Raw genomic sequence first — 23,457 nt, forward strand, 5'->3', positions numbered from 1 at the left:
GCTGTTAATTGCACAATGCATATTAATATAAAATACAATCAGGAACCACAAGTCACACGAATGCTTGATTCAGGCCACAGTGGGACAGTTGCTGGATTGAAGTGTGGCACCTTTTTGTGAAGGCCATTGTAAAACCTTCAACATAATGCGTGAGTGATTGGTTGTCACTGCAGATTCACTGTAAATATTTGGTTGGATTATGTTGAAGAGACTTTTTAGTGCGAAAGAGATGGCAGTTATTGAAGCTGAAATATTTGAGGGGGCCAACAAAAAGTGAGAGGAGGTGGCACACTAAGCTGATGAGGATCAGGAGAAAGATAGATGACATGGCTTTGGAAGATTGATTGTAGCATTCCCCTATCTTGGTTCCAGATTATACATATGTTGCTGATGAACCTTGAGTGGCTAGGAAATATTTTTCCTAGATGTTCCATAAATAGCCAGTGTATGAGTGTGCCGTACAAGTGCTCGTTAGGGTGGTCCTTATTTGTCAGCTTTCTAAACTATTAACTCCCACCCCCTTATATTGTTCCAATCAATAAAAAACTAATGTGCAAAATTTTAGCTCAGTTGGTCTACTATAAGATGATCCTCTTTGACCATGAAGTTCCAAATTTTTGCTATGTGAATTTTGCGATACGATTATTATTATTATTTCCTTCACTTTCTCAGACGTTAAGTCCGGTTAAAAATGGAGTGACGCGGACCTTGATCAAGCGTCACTTCCTTTTAACTGTACGGTATGTGTTATATTGCATTTAGGAACTTTCGGGTAATTGAACATGTATCAATAATTACGGATTTCTGTAGTTGTATATATATGTTTGGATGTAGCTGTATTGCATTGATGTACTGGTGGATATTGTGTGGTATGACTCCTGTAGTTGATCGTATAATTGGTATTATGTCAACTTTATCCTGATGCCACATGTCTTTGACTTCCTCAGCCAGTTGGATGTATTTTACAATTTTTTCTCCTGTTTTCTTTTGTATATTTGTTGTATTGGGTATGGATATTTCAATTAGTTGTGTTAATTTCTTCTTTTTTTTTTTTTTTTTTTTTTTTTTTTTTTTTTTTTTTTTTTTTTTTTTTTTTTTGTGAGTATGATGTCAGGTTTGTTATGTGGCGTTGTTTTATCTGTTATAATGGTTCTGTTCCAGTATAATTTGTATTCATCATTCTCCAGTACATTTTGTGGTGTATACTTGTATGTAGGAACGTGTTGTTTTAAAAGTTTATGTTGTGAGGCAAGCTGTTGATGTATTATTTTTGCGACATTGTCATGTCTTCTGGGGTATTCTGTATTTGCTAGTATTGTACATCCGCTTGTGATGTGATGTACTGTTTCTATTTGTTGTTTACAAAGTCTGCATTTATCCGTTGTGGTATTGGGATCTTTAATAATATGCTTGCTGAAATACCTGGTGTTTATTGTTTGATCCTGTATTGCAATCATGAATCCTTCTGTCTCACTGTATATATTGCGTTTTCTTAGCCATGTGTTGGATGCGTCTTGATCGATGTGTGGCTGTGTTAGATGATACGGGTGCTTGCCATGGAGTGTTTTCTTTTTCCAATTTACTTTCTTTGTATCTGTTGATGTTATGTGGTCTAAAGGGTTCTAGAAGTGGTTATGAAATTGCAGTCGTGTAGCCGATGTATTTATATGAGTGATTGCCTTGTGTATTTTGCTAGTTTCTGCTCGTTCCAGAAGGAATTTTCTTAAATTGTCTACCTGTCCATAATGTAGGTTTTTTTATGTCGATAAATCCCCTTCCTCCTTCCTTTCTGCTTAATGTGAATCTTTCTGTTGCTGAATGTATGTGATGTATTCTATATTTGTGGCATTGTGATCGTGTAAGTGTATTGAGTGCTTCTAGGTCTGTGTTACTCCATTTCACTACTCCAAATGGGTAGGTCAATATTGGTATAGCATAGGTATTTATAGCTTTTGTCTTGTTTCTTGCTGTCAATTCTGTTTTCAGTATTTTTGTTAGTCTTTGTCTATATTTTTCTTTTAGTTCTTCTTTAATATTTGTATTATCTATTCCTATTTTTTGTCTGTATTCTAGATATTTATAGGCATCCGTTTTTTCCATCGCTTCTATGCAGTCGCTGTGGTTATCCAATATGTAATCTTCTTGTTTAGTGTGTTTCCCCTGTTCCAAAAGCCATATTTATATCATTGCTGAATCCTTCTGTTATCTTTAGTAATTGGTTGAGTTGTTGATTTGTTGCTGCCAGTAGTTTTAGATCATCCATGTATAGCAGATGTGTGATTTTGTGTGGGTATGTTCCAGTAATATTGTATCCATAATTTGTATTACTTAGCATGTTGGATAGTGGGTTCAGAGCAAGGCAGAACCAGAAAGGACTTAAGGAGTCTCCTTGGTATATTCCACACTTAATCTGTATTGGCTGTGATGTGATATTATTTGAATTTGTTTGGATATTAAGTGTGGTTTTCCAATTTTTCATTACTATGTTTAGGAACTGCATCAATTTAGGATCTACTTTGTATATTTCCAATATTTGTAGTAACCTTGAGTGGGGTACACTATCAAAAGCTTTTTGGTAATCAATGTATGCGTAGTGTAGCGACCTTTGTTTAGTTTTAGCTTGATATGTCACCTCTGCATCTATTATCAGTTGCTCTTTACATCCTCGTGCTCCTTTGCAACAGCCTTTTTGTTCTTCATTTATAATTTTGTTCTGTGTTGTATGTGTCATTAATTTCTGTTTAATGACTGAAGTTAAAATTTTGTATATTGTAGGTAGGCATGTTATGGGGCGATATTTAGCTGGGTTCACTGTGTCTGCTTGATCTTTAGGTTTCAGATATGTTATTCCGTGTGTAAGTGTATCAGGGAATGTGTATGGGTCTGCAATGTAACTGTTAAATAATTTAATATAATGGAAGGAAACATTCCACGTGGGAAAAATTATATATAAAAACAAAGATGAGGTGACTTACCGAACAAAAGCGCTGGCAGGTCGATAGACACACAAACAAACACAAACATACACACAATATTCAAGCTTTCGCAACAAACTGTTGCCTCATCAGGAAAGAGGGAAGGAGAGGGGAAGACGAAAGGAAGTGGGTTTTAAGGGAGAGGGTAAGGAGTCATTCCAATCCCGGGAGCGGAAAGACTTACCTTAGGGGGAAAAAAGGACAGGTATACACTCGCACACACGCACATATCCATCCACTCATACAGACACAAGCACACATACAGACACAAGCATACAGACACAAGCACACATACAGACACAAGCAGACATATGTCTGCTTGTGTCTGTATATGTGGATGGATATGTGCGTGTGTGCGAGTGTGTACCTGTCCTTTTTTCCCCCTAAGGTAAGTCTTTCCGCTCTCGGGATTGGAATGACTCCTTACCCTCTCCCTTAAAACCCACTTCCTTTCGTCTTCCCCTCTCCTTCCCTCTTTCCTGATGAGGCAACAGTTTGTTGCGAAAGCTTGAATTTTGTGTGTATGTTTGTGTTTGTTTGTGTGTCTATCGACCTGCCAGCACTTTTGTTCGGTAAGTCACCTCATCTTTGTTTTTATATATAATGTTAAATAATTTAGTTAGATGTGAATGTGTTGAGGTGAACTTCTTTAACCAGAAATTTGCTATTTTATCATTTCCAGGGGCTTTCCAATTGTGAGTAGAATTAATTGCTTGGGTGACTTCATGTTGCAAAATTATCACTTCAGGCATTTGTGGTATCATCTTGTATGTGTCTGTTTCTGCTTGTATCCATCGTGCATGCCTGTTATGTTGTACCGGGTTTGACCATATGTTGCTCCAGAAGTGTTCCATGTCTGTTATGTTTGGTGGATTGTTTATTTTAATGTGTGTGTTATCTATTGTCTGGTAAAATTTCTTTTGGTTTGTGTTGAATGTTTGGTTTTGTTTCCTTCTATTTTCACTTTTTTTGTATCTTCTGAGTCGTTTGGCTAATGCTTGTAATTTCTGCTTCTTTTCGTCTAATTGCTCTGTCGCACCTTGTTGTGAGATTTTACCTAACCTTTTTCGTTTTTTTTTCCGAGATTTCATTTCTTATAAATTGTGTTAGCTGTCCGATGTCTTTTCTCAGTTTTTCTGTTTTGATCTGTAGCCTGTGTTGCCATGCTGGTTTTGTGGGTTTCTTCTGTGTGTTAGTTGGTTCTGATCTCTGCCTAGTGTGTATATTTAGTGTAGTGAGTGCTCCTATATAAACCAGTAGTTGTAACTCTTCCATAGTTGTGTTTTCATTTATTTTGTTGTGTATGATTGTGTTGATGGTTTTTATTGTTGTTTCGACTTGTGGGTTATTTGGTGGTCTATGCAAGAATGGTCTAATGTCTGTATTTGTGTCTTTGTATTCTATGTATGTTAGCTGAAATTTTTCTTCTATATCTAACATGTGTGTCACTTCGTGTTCTATTTGTGCTTGTTCTGGTGGCTGTCTTAAGATTTCGTTTTCCTCTGACTGTTTAATTGATGCGTGTTGTTCTTTGTTTGTTTGCTCTGGGATGTTGGAGTCCATTACTGTATTTTCTTCTTCTTCTGATTGCACATTATTTTGTTCCAGTATTTGTTGTACTTGTTGTTTGATGTTTTCTAATTCTGACTGGGGTATCCTGTTATTTTTGATTATTACACGGATCTGATCAGCTAGTCGTTGTTCTGTTAAAAATTTTAATTCTGGGTATCTGGTAATAAATGTTGTGTATACTTGTGATCTGTATCCAGTTGTGTTGGTTCCTAGGTTTGTTGCTTGGTAATAACAGAACATGAGGTGTCGATTAACTTCATCTGACCATCTCATCCTCTGTCTTTGTTTTCCTTCTTGGGTGGTTGCAGGAAGCATGTCCTGCAAAACACCTCTATTTGGATTTGAATCATTTTCCAGTTGGCTAGCAGTGTCGTTACCATTGTGGGCGGGCATAGGGTTCAAGCGTCGTCCCCGACCATGACGGCGCTTGTCCGAGGCTTCTTTAGTTCTGTCCTGAACCAACTAATCACACTAAAAGGGGGGTTAGCCCTATTATTATTATTATTATTATTGTTATTATTATAATAACAGTAACAACAACTGCTGCTACTGCTACTGCTACTGCTACTGCTACTGCTACTACTACTACTACTACTACTACGACCACTACCACTACTGCTGCTACTGTTACTAGTCTGCCTACTGTTGGTGGTGCTACTGAATAAAGTATTATTAGATAGATCTATTTTTGCCAACCCAGTATTAAGACTTTAATCCTAATATTGTAATATATAATAAATACCATATTTATATTAATGGTAAACATTAAAAGTGTAGGTATAGATGGCTGTAGTAATCAGATGGCAATAAAAGTAGCAGCTTTCTTTCTTTGATTTGGAGAATGCTGTAGGCTAGTGGCTAATTCTTAAAACCAGACAACTACTGTGGTAGTAGCAGAGAGTTTTATGGCTTAGTTGGCTGTTATTATCTGCTGTGTTACTGTTTGTGTTTCCTATATATTTGATGCAAGGTGAGTGAGTAATGTGTCTTGTTAAAATAAATATTGTGGTAGTTAATTGTTACAGTATTAGCAAAATGTAATATTCCAACCTTTGCAACTGTGTTTTTGTGAACTGTTTGGGTTATCTGATTTTGTGTTCAGACAGTTCTTAACAGAATGACATTCGTTTGGGGATAGTGGTCACTGGTCAGTTGCTTGTCAAAGAAAAATGGCCAAATTTTGCAGTTTATTTATCCTCTTTTTTTTTTTCCTCCAAAATACAACATGAAATTATTATATTATTGTTTTGAAATCGTTTGTACTGCTGATGAAAACTGACTATCCTGTCATTTTCACCAGAGACAAAAATGGCAAAGGCTTCTTCACGTTCCTCATCACGGATGTTAAAAAGAGACTTCAGTCTCTCTCATGTTGGCTCCAGTCCCATAATTTATTGGAGCCAAACTACCTTCAAACAAGCAAGTACTAAGTGTTTTCTTCTACAATGTACAAGTTGTAAATCTAACGATGAGTCAAGATGCACTATATGCAGTTCCAGAAGTTCCTATTTTTTGGTAATAAGCACAAATTCCTTCTAGAAGAACAGACCACTACTTCGAAAAGTTACTCAGTCTGTATGACAAATTTGACAAGAACTTAAGGCAAAGAAAAAGAAGAGAGTTTTATGTAGAAAACATGGATGATCCCTTTCACATAGCTCACTCTGAACTTTGGGGCAGATGAAAAATGAAAAAGATAAGCAATCTTTTAACACTTCAGCACCAAAACAGATGGCGTGGCTTTGTCTCTGGTACTGATCATAAATTAAAACGCAAGGAAGGAAATGCACAAAAACAAACTGGAGTACAAATTACCAGAAGAAAAAGAATGTATGAAGAAATGGAACTGAGAGTTCAGCATCAAGAAGGCACAGAAGTGACAGTAGTACGGTAATGACAGTGAAAATTCCTCCCATCATTCAGCAGCAGTTTTTTACTCCCCTTCTCTCTGAAGTTTTTGATAGCTGCAAAATTAGTGATAGAAATGGGGTTTACATAGTAATAGCTGCTGCAGAAACTTTAGGACTTGAATCTGAAAACCTGGTTACAAATCAAACTGCTTTTCAACATTTCAGAAAAGAAATTAAAGAAATGAGGTATCCAGAAATTGAGCACAAATTTAACCTAAAAGATTGCCAAGAATTAGTGTTGCACAGGGACGGAAAAACGCTCCCAGTGCTCAAACGTGTTGAAAAGATACCGTATTTACTCAAATCTAAACTGCACTTTTTTTCTGGTTTTTGTAATCCAAAAAACCGCCTGCGGCTTAGAATTGAGTGCAAAGTAAATAGAAGTTCTGAAAAATGTTGGTAGGTGTCACCACAACTAAAATCTGCCGTCGAATATATGTAGTGTTACACAGGCATGCTTTGCAGGCACAAAGATAAATAGTGGCGCCAAAACCTCTGCATCAGTAAATAAACTAAAAAAAAAAAAAAAAAAAAAAAGGTAGAAGATGAGCTTTTTCTCCACCTCGAGTTTCGACCACTGCATTTTCATACATTATCCAACAAAGTAAATAGAAATTCCATATTGTTCATCTTCGAATGTAGCAGCAAAAATAAATTTCGTTACACAAAAATACCAACAATGCACAAGGCTTTAGGATTGTTGCACGAGGTGATACGCTGGGACTTATTGAGATTTCACGTAGCATCACCTATTGCTTCCTGGAATTTTGAATCATAATAAGCACTTTTATAGTGCCAAAATCAAGAGGGGAGTTATTTCTTTTGCGGAACAAAGTTCAATTCGTGGTGCAGGTCTGTGATACGGGATTGATGAGAGCTACATCTGGCGATGGTGACTGCAGAGAGAGAAATTATTTGAATGTTCAAGTAGAAGAAAAGCATTTTGTGGGCCAAAGTGTGGCCAATATCATGCACTAAAAGTGATTTTAAATGAATTTGTTAAGGAGCATCGTCAGAAATTCCTGCCTGTGAATGCCGAAATTTTAAAAATTAATGCACATGAAATTGCTAGAGAGCAGAAAATGGAAAATTTTAAGGCTAGTTGCAGCTGGATTGATTTGTTTGTAACGCGCTGAGGTTTTTCACTTCAGAGGTGAACTTCAGTTGCACAGAAGCTGCCAAAAAATTATGAAGAAAAATTTGTGGAATTTCAGTGCTTCATAATTAGGCAGCGCACAGAAAAGCAATACCTTCTTGGTCAGATAGGAAATGCTGACCAAACTCCGTATATTTTGACATGACGTCAAATTATATGGTTGTTGTCAAAGGAAAGAAAGACATAAGTGTTCTTACGTCAGTAACACCTGCAGTAAAACTAAAATTAGAGGAAATCAAAATGGACTTGCCAGTAATTCCAGGTGGGACGATGTCAATTCTGCAACCACTTGGTGCCTGTTTGAATAAACCATTTAAGGACAAGCTTAAATGTATGTACACAGATGTGTAAAATGCGCAAGTTTGTCACAATTGTGCCAATGGATTTATGATGCATGGACGTGTGTTCCAAACCAGACTGTGCAAAAACCATTTTAAAAATGTTAGATATCCAATGCACTAAATGGTACAGAGGACAGTGCTCTGTATGAAGAAATGAGAAACAAAGAATCGAGTGATAGTGATTCAGAACCATGACTGATATTTTAAAAATTTCATATAAGATGTGTATTACAAACCTAATAAAATTTTGTTTTAAATTTCAGCGTTTAATTTCTAAATTATTTTCATTCTTATTTTGTAAGTGTTCCTACTCTGCATTGCACAAGATCGAAAAGCATGGAGAGCTGCATCAAACCAGTCTACGGACTGAAGACAACAACACACACTTTATTTGAAGTCATCACTAAAAATGTATGAAAATCCGACTGGCAAGACTGTTTGGGATGTATGTCAATATGGCCAAATCCATGTTCTGAATTTTTTCCTACTTGTGACAAGAGATGGTTGCTAATAGGAACTTCTATGAATCGTCAATCACATGCAGTTTCCTCTTCACCATAAGAATAATAAGAATGTAAGCATTATGCCATATATTCTTTCGTGTTTGCTGCTACCGTATTTACTCGAATCTAAGCCGCACTTTTTTTCCAGTTTTTTTAATCCAAAAAACCGCCTGCGGCTTAGAATCGAGTGCAAAGCAAACGGGAGTTCTGAAAAGTGTTGGTAGGTGCCGCCAAAACTAACTTCTGCCGTCGCATATATGTAGCGCTACACAGGCACGCTTTGTAGGCACAAAGATAAAATACTGGCGCCAAAACCTCTGCATCTTAAAAAAAAAAAAGGGGGTCGGGGTGGGGGTGGAAGACGAGTTTCTTTTCTCCGCCCCGAGTTTCGACCACTGCATTTTCATACATTATCCAACGAAGTAAATACAAATTCTGTATTGTTCATCTTCCAATGTAGCAGAATTTCAATGTACTACGAAAATCCGACTGGCAAGACTGTTTGGGATGTTTGTCAATATGGCCAACTCTACGTTCTGAATTTTTTCCTACCTGTGAGAAGAGATGGTTGCTAATAGGAACCTGATGAAATGTGATTCACATGCAGTATTATCACAGTCTAACATTATCTTCACCATAAGAATAATACGAATATAAACATTTTGCCGTGTATTCTTTTTTCGTGTTTGCTGCTATCTCATTTAAATACTTTCTGCCTAATAAACTACGAAACTTGAGTGAGACAACAGCAAACGCGGAAGAATATACGTATCGTGTCATGTTTATATTCATATTATTCTTATGCCTAATAGTGATACAGTCAGAAATGAATCACGGCAACTGACTAGATTTTTAAATCTAAGATGACTAATTTCTGTGCGACATTTGATGTACTAAAGAAGCGGCCGCAAAGATTTTCGAAGGGAGAAAAATTTTCGCCTAACTCACGTTCAGAACATGTTCTATCATACCCAGTTTATTATTTGGTTCTTGTTGATCATTATCAAAGAAAGCAGCAGTGTAAGTAACAACAAATAGCAGTGTCTTGCCATTGTTTCGCTAATGAGATGATTCCTCTCCTCTCTTTTTTTTTTTTAATTGTAAGCGGCGGTAGCGCGCACAAAAGCAAGCCATGCCGCGAGCGGCGACACGCCGTAAACACGCACTATCAGAACACGACAAACAATGCATGACGCAGTACAGTAATGCATTTTCAGCTTAGACTGATGTTAACACCTGTAACAAAGAAAACGGCACTTATCAGATCAAAGCAAAATAAGCAATCGATTCAAATCAGACGAAGCACGTGAAAAAGGAAGGGTACCCGTATAAATACGGACGGAGCGCCTGACGCATAGCAATGGCTACCTGGTAAAGCTGAACTGCTAAGATTACGACTCGAACCAAACTACTGTATCGTCTTTCATTCGACCTAAATTGGGTCTCATATTACAATGGACCAACTTTGTTTCGATTTGGAGGTGCGGCCTAAAACTTTTCTCTCCCCTTGAATTTCGAGTCTCAAACTTCTGGTGCGGCTTAGATTTGGGAATTTTTTTTTCCCTTTATTTCGAGTCTCATTTTACAGGTGCGGCTTAGATTCGAGTAAATACGGTATCTCGTTTAAATCCTGTATGCCTAATAAACTACGAAACTAGTGAGGCAACAGCAAATGCAAAAGAATATACATATCATGTCATGTTTATATTTGTATTATTCTTATGCTGAATAGTGATACTGTCTGAAATGAAGTACAGCAACTGACTAGATTTATGAACCTAAGATGACTCTAATTACTGTGCAGAATGTAATGTACTAAAGAGGCGTTTGCAAAGATTTTCAAAGGGAGAAAAATTTTTGCTAAACTCTCGTTCAGAACATCTTCTATCATACATGGTCTATTATTTGGTTCTTGTTGATCATTATCAAAGAAAGGAGCAGTGTAAGTAACAACAAATAGCAGTCTCTTGCCATTGTTTTGCTAATGAGACAATTCCTCCATTTTTTTAGTTGTAAGTGGCGATAGTGCGCACAAAAGCAAGCCATGTCGCAAGCGGCGACAGGTCGTAAACACTCATTATCAGAATTCGACAAACAATGCATGACACAGTACAATAATGCATTTTCAGCTTAGAGTAATGTAAACACCTATAACAAAGAGAACGGCTCTTATCAAAGCAATGGACCAACTTTGTTTCGATTTGGAGGTGCGGTCTAAAACATTTCTCTCCCCTTGAATTTAGAGTCTCTAATTTCAGGTGTGGCTTAGATTCGAGTAAATACGGTAGACTGGCAGTATTACTGACCTGACAAGGCGAGGAACAACTGCAGGGGGTCCCTGAAATCCCAACATATTCTGCAGAAGATAAAGCGTGGCTGTTTCCAGTCAGTAGAGAAGTGGGGTTTAGCTGTCACAATTCAGGCAATTTGCTGTGATGTGACAGCAAGCAAAACACGTGGAGTAAATGGAAGTTACACAAATCTAGAAAAATAGTTCAGTCACAACCTACAGTATCTCCCTTACTGTCACAGTTTTGAAATTGTTGTTGTGGACTTGTTTTGACTAACTGAAGTTTTGGCCTGGATGTGGTATTTTAGAAGAAATGCAGAGTAACTTGGTCGAAAACAATAGACTTAAGACTTTGAATGAGGAACGGTAGTTGGATCTAGATGCATGAAACATTCCACTTCGGAAATTAAGGAATTCAATATCCTGTGATCCACAGCGTTAATAGTATGCCAAGAACACCAAATATCAGGCAGTATCTGTTACTACGGACAACACAGTGGCCGACAGCCTTCACTTAACAATAGAGAGCAGCGGTGTTTCCATAGAGTTGTAAATGCTAACAGACATGCAATGCTGCATGAAATAACTGCAGAAATAAATGTGATGCGTACAATGAACTTATCCCTTAAGACAGTGTGGCGACATTTGGCATTAACAGGCTATGCCAACAGACGACTGACACAAGAGACTTTGCTAACAGCATTATATTGCCTGCAGTGTCTCTCCTGGGCTCGTGACCATGTTGGTTGGTCCCTAGATGACTAGAAAATTTTGGTCTGATCAGATGAGTCCCAATTTCAGCTGGTATCAGCTGATGGTAGGGATTGAATGTGGCGCAGACCTGCACGAAGCCATGGACATAAGTTGTCAACAAGGCAATGAGCAAGCTGATGGTAGCTCCATAATGGTGCAGGCTTTGTTGACATGGAATCGACTTGGTTCTCTAGTCTGATTGAACCAATCATTGGGTGGAAATGTTTGTTTGGTTTCCTGGAGACGATTTGCAACCATTCATAGACTTCATGCTCCCAAAAAAGCAAAGGAATTTTTATGGTTAGCAGTGTGCCATGTCACTAGGCCACAATTGTTTGTAATTGGTGTGAAGAAATTCTGGTCAGTCCGAGTGAATGATTTGGCCACCCAGATTGTCTGAAGTGAATCCCATCAAACATTTATGGGAGTTATATGATAGGTCAGTTCAGGCACAAAATTCTGCACTGCCAACATTTTTACAATTATGGACAGCTATAGAGGCAGCATGGCTCAGTATTTCTGCAGGGGACTTAACAATGGCTTGTTGACTTTATGCCATGTTGAGTTGCTGCACTGCATGGGGCGAAAGGTGATCCGACCTGATTACTTTTGTCACCTCAGTGTATTTTTTTTTTGTATGCGTGTATACCCAAGCCTGGTTTAGCAATTATGCCACCTTACTATGGTTTCCTATTCATAAGTCAACTGATAAATTATCAAGATTTTGGTCCAGTAATTAATACAGCAATTGAAAAAGGTTATCAAATCACCTCTAGTACTTAGCTCCAGAAACTGTGGCTGTTGTTTTGTTTGATGACAATATTCGAACAAAGGTCAAGGCAAATATAGCACAAGCTATCTTGGAATTAGGACAGGCTGAAAAAGAGGAAGAGAAGAAAAATTAAGTGAGAAGGTACTTCGTATACAAAAATGATTTTTCTTCTTTTATGAATACTGAATTTTCATCTATTGTAACAACTGTTATGAAAACTTTTTTCATGAGGTTTTCTCCACAAAGACCCTTAGCGGTGGAAAGGTGACCCCTAGTACAAAAGTGCAGTTCAAAAACTTGAGGAGACGATCATGAGTGATATTACAGGAAGAGGTGTCAAACTCATTAAAAACTAAAGTAAGTTCATTGTTGTTACAATCAAATAATCTTTGATTCTACAGAAGTGAATGTTGTAAAATGATTTTTTAAAATGAAAATGTTTCTCAATTTAAAAACGTGTGCATTATCAAACACAAACTTAATGTTTCTTAAATTTTTTGTTTTGGTTTTTTCATTCCTTGAATTAACTTTTCAGTTGTTGTTGTTGTTGTTGTTGTTGTTGTTATGGTCTCCAGTCCAGAGACTGGTTTGATGCAGCTCTCCATGCTACTCTATCCTGTGCAAGTTTCTTCATCTCCCAGTACCTACTGCAACCTACATCCTTCTGAATCTGCTTAGTGTATTCATCTCTTGGTCTCCCTTTACGATTTTTGGCCTCCAGTACTAAATTTGTGGTCCCTCGATGCCTCAGAACATGTCCTACCAACCGATCCTTCTTCTAGTCAAGTTGTGCCACAAACTCTTCTCCCCAATTCTATTTAATACCTCCTCATTAGTTATGTGATCTACCCATCTAATCTTCAGCATTCTTCTGTAGCACCACATTTCGAAAGCTTCAGTTCTCTTCTTGTCCAAACTGTTTATCGTCCTTGTTTCACTTCCATGCATGGCTACACTCCATACAAATACTTTCAGAAATGACTTCCTGACACTTACATCTATACTCGATGTTAACAAATTTCTCTTCTTCAGAAACGCTTTCCTTGCCATTGCCAGGACTCGTAACAATTCAAAATGGTTTTAAACAACTGCTGGGTTTCCTTGAATGTGTCACATACGTTACTCTCTTGGAAGACAAGGACACAGTTTACATAAGGAAGAATACAGTGCATTTTAACAGAAATAATGTTGTGGATGTCATGTTGTGATTTAGAGACATTTGAGGATGGCCTAGAATTTGTTAGATTGGGGTGACTTTTTTCACAGAACCCCCTTTTGTCCCCATTGGAACAAAAGTGGGGGAAGCGAAGTACTAAATTTCAAAGACATTACAGATAGCTAGCTGCCACCCTAGTGCCCATGGGTTGTAGTAGATGATTTCTATGGGAGCACAGAAACTAACACAAATGGAGTGTCTAGGGTGATTAGATTTAAGGTATTATAAAATACGTAGAAGGTGGTTGTGCACACTGTGCTACACTTCAGTGGCTGCTTCACTAATTTACACTGTGTGGATCACCCTTCCAAATCAATGTATCATCTTCACTGAATAATGATTTGGTGGACAGGGTGAGAAGCAATCTGCAGTTGTTTGCCGATGATGCTGTAGTGTAAGGTAAGGCGTGGAAGTTGAGTGACTGTAGGAAGATACAAAATGTCTCGGACAAAATTTCCAGTTGGTGTGATGACTGGCAGCTAGCCCTAAATGTGGAAAATGTAAGCCAATGAGTACGAGTAGGAAGATCAAACCTGTAATGTTCAGATACAGTATTACAGTCAAGTCTTTTAAATATCTGGACATTATGTTGCAAAGCAATATGAGATGGAGCAAGCATGTGAGAATTGTGGTAGGGAAGACATATGGTTGACTTAGATTTATTGGGAGAAGTTCAGGAAAGAGTGGCTCATTTGTAAAAGAGACTGCATACAGAAAACAAGTGTGACCTATTCTGCGTACTGCTCAACCGTTTGGGATCCGTACCAGGTCAGATTGAAGGAAGACATTTGAAGCAATTCAGGGGCAGGCTGCTAGATTTATTACCAGTAGGTTCGAACAACATAGAAATGATATGAAGACACTTCAGAACTCAGATGGGAATCCCTGGAGGGAAGGCTACATTCTTTTTGAGAAGCACTATTGAGAAGCACTATTGAGAAAACTTAGAGAACCTGCATTTGAAGCTGACCACCAAATTATTCTATTGCCGCCAACATACATTGAGCATAAGGACCACGAAGATAAGCTGTGAAAAATTGGGGCTCATACAGAGACATGTAGACTGTCATTTACGTGCAGACGCTAATAATAATAATAATAATAATAATAATAATAATAATAATAACAGAAATTAATGACACATACAACATAGAACAAAATTATAAATGAAGAACAAAAAGGCTGTTGCAAAGGAGCACGAGGATGTAAAGAGCAACTGATAATAGATGCAGAGGTGACATATCAAGCTAAAACTAAACAAAGGTCGCTACACTACGCATACATTGATTACCAAAAAGCTTTTGATAGTGTACCCCACTCATGGTTACTACAAATATTGGAAATATACAAAGTAGATCCTAAGTTGATACAGTTCCTAAACATAGTAATGAAAAATTGGAAAACCACACTTAATATCCAAACAGATTCAAATAATATCACATCACAGCCAATACAGATTAAGTGTGGAATATACCAAGGAGACTCATTAAGTCCTTTCTGGTTCTGCCTTGCTCTGAACCCACTAACATGCTAAATAATACATATTATGGATGCAATATTACTGGAACATACCCACACAAAATCACACATCTGCTATACATGGATGATCTAAAACTACTGGCAGCAACAAATCAACAACTCAACCAATTAGTAAAGATAACAGAAGTATTCAGCAATGATATAAATGTGGCTTTTGGAACAGACAAATGTAAGAAAATAGCATAGTCAAGGGAAAACACACTAAACAAGATTATTACATATTGGATAACCACAGCGACTGCATAGAAGTGTTGGAAAAAACAGATGCCTATAAATATCTAGGATACAGACAAAAAATAGGAATAGATAATACAAATATTAAAGAAGAACTAAAGGAGAAATATAGTCAAAGACTAACAAAAATACTGAAAACAGAATTGACAGCAAGAAACAAGACAAAAGCTATAAATACTTATGCTATACCAATATTGACCTACTCATTTGGAGTAGTGAAATGGAGTAACACAGACCTAGAAGCACTCAATACACTTACACAATCACAATGCCACAAATATAGAATAAATCACATACATTCAGCAACAGAAAGATTCACATTAAGCAGAAAGGAAGGAGGAAGGGGATTTATCGACATAAAAAACCTACATTATGGACAGGTAGACAATTTAAGAAAATTCTTTATAGAATGAACAGAAACTAGCAAAATACACAAAGCAATCAATCACTCATATAAATACATCAGCTACACCACTGCAATTTCATAACCACTTCTAGAACCCTTTAGATCGCATAACATCAACAGATACAAAGAAAGTAAATTGGAAAAAGAAAACACTACATGGCAAGCACCCGTATCATCTAACACAGCCACACATCGATCAAGACGCATCCAACACATGGCTAAGAAAGGGCAATATATACAGTGAGATGGAAGGATTCATGATTGCAATACAGGATCAAACAATAAACACCAGATATTACATCAAGCATATTATTAAAGATCCCAGTACCACAACAGATAAATGCAGACTTTGCAAACAACAAATAGAAAAAGTAGATCACATCACAAACGGATGTACAATACTAGCAAATATAGAATACCCCAGAAGACATGACAATGTAGCAAAAATAATACATCAACAACGTGCCATACAACATAAACTAATAAAACAACACGTTCCCACATACAAGTATGCACCACAAAATGTACTGGCGAATGATGAATACAAATTATACTAGAACAGAACCATTATAACAGATAAAACAACACCACATAACAAACCTGACATCATACTCACCAGTAAAAAGAAGAAATTAACACAACTAATAGAAATATCCATACCCAATACAACAAATATACAGAAGAAAACAGGAGAAAAAATTGAAAAATACATCCAACTGGCTGAGGAAGTCAAGGACATGTGGCATCAGGATAAAGTTGACATAATACCAATTATACTGTCAACTACAGGAGTCATACCACACAATATCCACCAGTACATAAACGCAATACAGCTACATCCAAATGTATGTATACAACTACAGAAATCTGTAATTACTGATACATGTTCAGTAGCCCGAAAGTTCCTAAATGCAGTGTGACATACCGTACAGTTAAAAGGAAAATATAATAATATTGGAGAGGCAACACTTCTAATGTGAATCTTTTTCAGGTGTCCCATTCGAGGAGTTTGAAAGAGACCTTCTAGACGCAGATGAACTGGCAGCAACACCTACTTATGATGAGGAAGTCTTTTCACTCAGTTTTGTCAATCTCAGGAGAGGTTCTGAAAGAAATAGAGGTGGATGTGAGACTCTTGAAAATGACATGTGTGATAGAGATGAACAGGTTGATCAGGCAGCAACAGCAAGCAGTTCCAGCCTTGGCCAGGTAGCTGCACGCGGTTTGGCCCTCGACCAGGCAGCTGCATGCGGTTCGACTGCACACGGTTCGGGCCTTGACCAGGCAGCTGCACACGGTTCGGGCCTTGACCAGGCAGCTGCACACGGTTCGGGCCTTGACCAGGCAGCTGCACACGGATCGGGCCTCGACCAGGCAACACAAACTGAACAGTCCTACACAAGAAATTCTCAGGCTGTGTGCCACTACTGTTGTACAGGTGCACTGCCTATAATGCAGAGAGTAAATGTTTCTTGTCAGCCAAGTCCAGCTACTAACAGAAGCCTGTAAGTTGATACACAGCATTATTTAGCTACTTCGTTAGATTTTATGTTGCAAGTGACTGGCTACATTGTAAGATAAGGAAATTATAAAACAACTACCAACCATTACATAGATCTGCTATGAAAATAATTTTATTGTCCATTTCCATAATCAGGCTCAGACTGAGGGGGAGAAATTGGGAAGTGCAATAATCCAATTTCCCTAAAACTTCGCTCAGTGGAAGAGGGGTCAAAGTAAGTGACCATGTGTCTCAGCTTTTTCGTAGATACTTGACCATTTCTGAAAATACAAAAATTTTTGTTTTTGTGAAGCTTTGCTCCTCCAGAATCTGCCTACCAAATAAAAATAACTGTGCCATTTTAAATATAGTTTAATATTATAAATCGTGGGTGTGAGGTAATGGTTGTTACATTTTTATAGTAATTATGGGTAGCATTCGACCATTTTCAGTCCTATACGTATCTCAGCATCATGCTTCAACAGACAATGCTCTCTTTCTCTGGTTGTAAAACCTAGCTCACAAAGTTAAAACACCAAAAAACTAATAATTTTGGCATTCATAAGATAAAATAAAATAAAAAAAAAAACATTGGACTGTGGTCCTCCTCCTACATTTAAATTGATACGACAGCAGCTGTCCTGTCTCACATCACACACTACAGTAGGTCATGTCTTATTGTTCTGCTGTGGGCTCCAAGAGTCTTGAATGATCCAGTTACTATTACTGGTCAATTTTTTAGTATTTTAACTTCAGGAGCTAAATTTTGCAACCTGATACTCTTGAAACAAGTGTTGTTGAGCTATGTGCAGGACATAAATACAGATGAATGCTACCAATTATTACTGTTAAGTATGATAGTTTTGAGTGTCCTCCTTGTAATCTCAATTTTACACCTCATGTATCACTTCAAAATACTGTCACAGGTAGACTGTATTTTCATACGAGAGGGTTTTATGCAGAACAAATGTATCATTTAGTTAAGACAGATGATAGTTCTGAATGGTGATTATGTGGAAAGTAATACAAAGGCATAAATGAGAGATTTTCCTAATACATTTCCTATAACTATACCAGTATTTTATTTAAATCATGACAGATTACTTTCAGGATAGACATTGCATCTGTACCAGAATTTACTCCAGTGAATCTACCTTCTGAATAGTATCCAGCTTTATTTTTATTTCTAATCTTTCACAATCATAATGTTCTTCATGACACAGCATCATGTCTTTGAAAGAGACACATGAAGCAGTCTACAATATCTTATGGATTGTGATCATGTGAAAATTCTCACAAGGCAAGATGCCACTTAACAAATCCAACCCCTTTCTCACCAGCACTATATTGGCCACTGATCATTGACATCACCACACAAATTAAGCACTTCTCAGACAATGTTTACAGGAACCTGTTTTACTTGTAAACTCAATTTACAAGTGCTAATAATTACTCACTTAATAAACTGAAAATAAGTCAACTACATAAACATGAGATCATTGACGTTATTTTGTCTACTAAAATCAGTGGACAGGAAATGCTGGGGAGATACAGTCTGCATGTAAACTGAAAAGTGAGCAGTGCTTGTGTTGGAGAAAGTCTCCTTTGCTGGAAGAATACTACTTCTTTATAAAGGATGACTAAGACAAGTTTCCCCCATGGCAGTGTGGAACAGTGTGCTGAAATTTACATAGAACCAGTCCATATGCTTTTCCAGCATTCATATTACTAGCAACTCATATCAGTATTCAATGTAAGAATAACAAACATTGTGGAAACTAAACTCTCTCCCATTGGCAGCACCTGTGCACATTGTCGCCAGTCATTCATGAGGCGAGATGTGAAAGAGTTGGTGTAACTTTGTGAAATACCCTGTATTTGCTTTTTGTGATATAACATGATAGAGAGAATGGGGAATTCCCAGCTCATTCTTCATTTTGCAGACCTGTGATGAAAGAAAATGCATAACCCCCAAACAGTGACCTACCTTCCCTCATGCTTCTAACCTCCACCTCCATGCCTTTTCACACTGTTACACCCCAGAACAAAGTTAATCCCTTATTATTCCATTTGTTCCTTACCAACTTCATTTAATAATAAACAGTAATTTTGTGTCATTAAAACACTATTTTAATAATCTGTCATTTTTTCATCAACTGCAATATGGAAACTTAGTCCTATTGGAAAGGCGAACAGGATCTTTTTTGTAGGAAATCTAACGTAGTTTAATTTTGTACTGGTAACGTTTTTGCTAGATGCTGTGGTTTTCAATAGAGTCAAAGAAAAAACAGAAAAAGTTAACTTCGCTAAACACCACACTCACATTCCTCCAGTCAGGATTTTTAGTATGTTGTTCATGATTACACTCTCTCTCCATTCCATGCAGGAAAAATATATTTAAAAACAAAGATTGTGTGACTTACCATACGAAAGCGCTGGCAGGTCAATAGAAACACAAACAGACACATACATACACACAAAATTCAAGCTTTCGCAACAAACTGTTGCCTCATCAGGAAAGAGGGAAGGAGAGGGAAAGACGAAAGGAAGTGGGTTTTAAGGGAGGGGGTAAGGAGTCATTCCAATCCCGGAAGCGGAAAGACTTACCTTAGGGGGAAAAAAGGACGGGTATACACTCGCGCACACACACACATATACAGACACAAGCAGACTGCTTGTGTCTGTATATGTGTGGATGGATATGTGTGTGTGTGGGGGGGGCACATAAGAATATGGGACACTAAAACACTCTGTAGAATCTCTGACATATATCTTCTTTACACAGTACTGTTCTTTCCCAAAAACTTGTCAGTCAAGTAAAGTGCTACTGGATTGTCTCTAGCTGATTAGATTCCTCCTCCCTCCTTAGACTTATGCTTTATCATTTTTGGATACTGATTTATTCTTGTGTTGCACAGTTGAGGAAAGTGTTTCTTTTGAATAATCTGTTTAATAATGGTATATTTTAATTTTCACCAAATCCTCTCTAAAGAAACAACATTTATGTAGTTGTGTTAATATGAATTTGAACCCACTAGACATTGTGAACAAAAGGATTCTGTCTTGGGTTCATTCTTGCTTTTGGTTATACGGTAATGATTGTCCAGATGTGCTCTTTACAAGGTGCAAATTGTGTTGTTCCATAATGGGTAAGAGCATAAGGATAACAAACTGGGCATATTAATGATAAGAAAGGCCAGTAATAGATGTATGTATTATGAATGAGATGTCAAAATGCTCTTTTTTATGGATAAGATGTAGTTCTTTTAATGGGCTTCTTCATTCTGGGGGGAAAGAAACATACGGACAGTCTCTTTGCTTTTAACCATCTGCTATTTTCAGATTTCATAAGTTACCCTTTCAGTAAGAACTCTTAGAAATAAATGGTGTTTCACATATGATGCAAATGCTGTGTCCAGTATTGTGCAGGAATCAGACAATGAGATGTGTTCAGATTGATACATAGTTTTCACCATTCCTCAGACTGTTACACTTGGTGTACCAGTATTATCCGAACTAACAATATTATGAAAAGGAAAGTTGCTACTCACCACACTGCAGAGACACTGAGTCGTGAATAGGCACAACAAAAAGACTGTCACAAATTAGCTTTCGACCAATATGGTCTTACACACACAGACTGCAGTCTCTCTCTCTCTCTCTCTCTCTCTCTCTCTCTCTCTCTCGTGTGTGTGTGTGTGGGGGGGGGGGGGGGGGGGGGGGCATGTGCGTGCGTGCGTGCGTGCGCGCGCCTGTCTGTCTGTTGTCTAATCTTGACGAAGGCCATTCTGGCTGCAAGCTAATTTGTGACAGTCTTTTTGTTGTACCTATCTGCAACTCAGAATCTCCAGTATATTATGAGTAGCAACATTCCTTTTTGTAATATTATTACATCCCATCCTGGATTTTCTATTGTTTGATTTCATCTAAACTAGGTGCATAGGGAGTGCCCTTGAAATGATATGTGAGAAAACTGTTGCCCACATTCAACACTTCAGGTTAGTGTCAGCAGCAACTGCTCACAGAGCTGCAGACAAACTCAAACTGAATTCTTATAAAATGTTGGTGGTGCTACACAGATTGTTAAACTGTTGGCACTATCCTCATAATATTGTTGCGCACATTGTTAATATATATTCCTGCTTGTCTTCCATGAATTAACTACAGATCTCTTTATTAGTTGTTAATTCACTGGAAGGGTTGGAGCACATTGCTTGAAAGTATCTTGGTCATGCAACTGGATTGTGATTGATCATTGTAGAATGAATTTTCAATGGCATAATGTGCCATCATTATGAGGGAACTCCTGCTGACTGGCATCCTGGATCAGTAGGTTTGATGTATATACCAGTCACCACCAACTTCCACTGACCCTGTGTATGGACAATGTGATGTCCAGGCTATGGTGGGGTGGGGTTGAGTGGGCGGGTGGGATGGTAACTCACACTCGGGAATCCAGTGGCGATTCTCAGTCTGCACTCTGCCTTCACCGTGCTTGGTGTTCCGTTTCTGCTCTGTCTGGAGAATTGTCAGTGCAGAGCCCATGCTTGGCTAACTTAAAATACATTGTCCTTGTTGACGAGATGCTCATGTGGCTAGATTTCGATATGCTCCTTGTATACAGTCCTAGTAATGGGATGTGTTTTGCAGAAATTTTGTGTCTTTGTATTTCATTTTGTGATTGCTTATTGAAAAGAAATGAGTCCTCATTCACCCAAACTATTCAATTTTGTGCTCATGTCCTCACATTTTCTTTTTAACGGACATTGCTTGTCACTTGTGGTTGCCAGTCTGTACATGCAAGTCTTTGAAGACCAGGTATTAGACTCAGCACCATTAAACCAACAGTCTTTTACAGATATGTTGATATTTATGAAGGAAAATTACTGAACAGCTGTATGTTTCAAGAAGGTTTTTTTTTTATGTAGACAACAAGTTTTGGCATCTCATTAATGTCATCTTAAGGCCGCTATGCACTCCATATATACAGTCAGATACTTGGATACTTCCACAACTGGAGCCATCAATATCTGGATGCCATGAATTCGTTTTTGCAGTGTTTTCTTCGAAGACTTGAAAAACAAATCACCATGGTGGTGGAACAAAACAGTTAGCTGCCATTATTAGATGTTCTGGCACGGAAAAAACTGGATGGAACTCTGGGACACAGCATCTATCAGAAGAAATCCCACACGGACTAGTACTTCCACGCCTCTAGATGTCATAAACTGTCACAAAAGGAAGGAGTGCTAAACATGCTGGTCTACAGAGTTCATGCAATCTCAGATGAAGAAAGCCTAAAACCAGAAAAACTGGACCACCTCACAGACCTGTTCCAGAAAAGAAAGGAAAAAAAAACTATAGCAGCTGTCAAATTTGATGTGCCTTCAACCAAAAGACTACATCCCAGTTGGCACCCAATGAAGACCAACCAAAAAAGATATCCTACATTACGTATGCAGATAACGTATCTAGAAAAATTGATAGAATTTTATGAAGACAAAATATCAAATGTGTGTACCACCTACCAGTAGAGACCAAATCCCTTTTAGGGACAGTAAAAGGTAACCAGGGGCTCCAGAAGAAGTGTATTACATAGCATGTGAAGAAAGGTACCAGAACATACAAATGGCACACCAACCACCAGCAGCCCATAAAATCACCAGTTGCGGAACATTACCTTGAAACCAGCCACAAAGTGGAATATGAAGATACAAAAATTCTGCAAAACACATTCCACTATTGAGTCTGTGTATTCGAGAAGACTGTTTAAATCTGGCTACATGAGAACCTTGTCAACAAGGCCAATAGATTTCAACACAGTCAAGTGTGGGCTATGGTACTGGAAATTGTCCAAACACAGCAGAAGATGGAGTGCAGACTGACGATCACCTCTCGATTCCCGAGCACAAGCTACCCACCACCGTAGCCAGCACATCAGTGTCCATACACAGTCAGTGGATGGGGGATAGGGGACAACCAATCTATATATCACACACACTTGACTAGGATGTCAGTCAGCAAGAGTAACCTGATGATATCAAGTCATGCCATAAAAAATTCATTCTAAAATGATAAATCACTCCTGCTGCTTGCCTGAGAGACTTTTAAGAAGCATATTCGCCAGGAAAACCTATGAACACACACTGGATTATATTGTTTTCATGATTCTTGGATGTTACAGCTTGATGGAAAAAGAGTGGCATAATAATTCAAGTTGCAATTATTGCACAGCTTATTCCTGTTTCCGTGTTATGCAGAGACTCCTGCTATGAATGATAAAAAAATT

At 37.8% G+C, this 23,457-nt stretch overlaps 1 protein-coding gene across 1 annotated transcript in view; it reads left to right on the forward strand.

Annotated features, from left to right (window-relative positions):
• Positions 1–23,457, forward strand: part of LOC124798146 (kinesin-like protein KIN-7M, chloroplastic) — a 278,641-nt gene that overhangs the window by 165,274 nt on the left and 89,910 nt on the right. The window contains exon 10 of the mRNA XM_047261426.1: positions 16,659–17,172. Coding sequence (XP_047117382.1) covers positions 16,659–17,172 — 514 coding nt within the window. The remainder of the gene's footprint in view (positions 1–16,658; positions 17,173–23,457) is intronic.

The sequence above is a fragment of the Schistocerca piceifrons genome, chromosome 5, assembly GCF_021461385.2.
Source record: "Schistocerca piceifrons isolate TAMUIC-IGC-003096 chromosome 5, iqSchPice1.1, whole genome shotgun sequence".
Lineage (NCBI taxonomy): Eukaryota > Metazoa > Arthropoda > Insecta > Orthoptera > Acrididae > Schistocerca > Schistocerca piceifrons.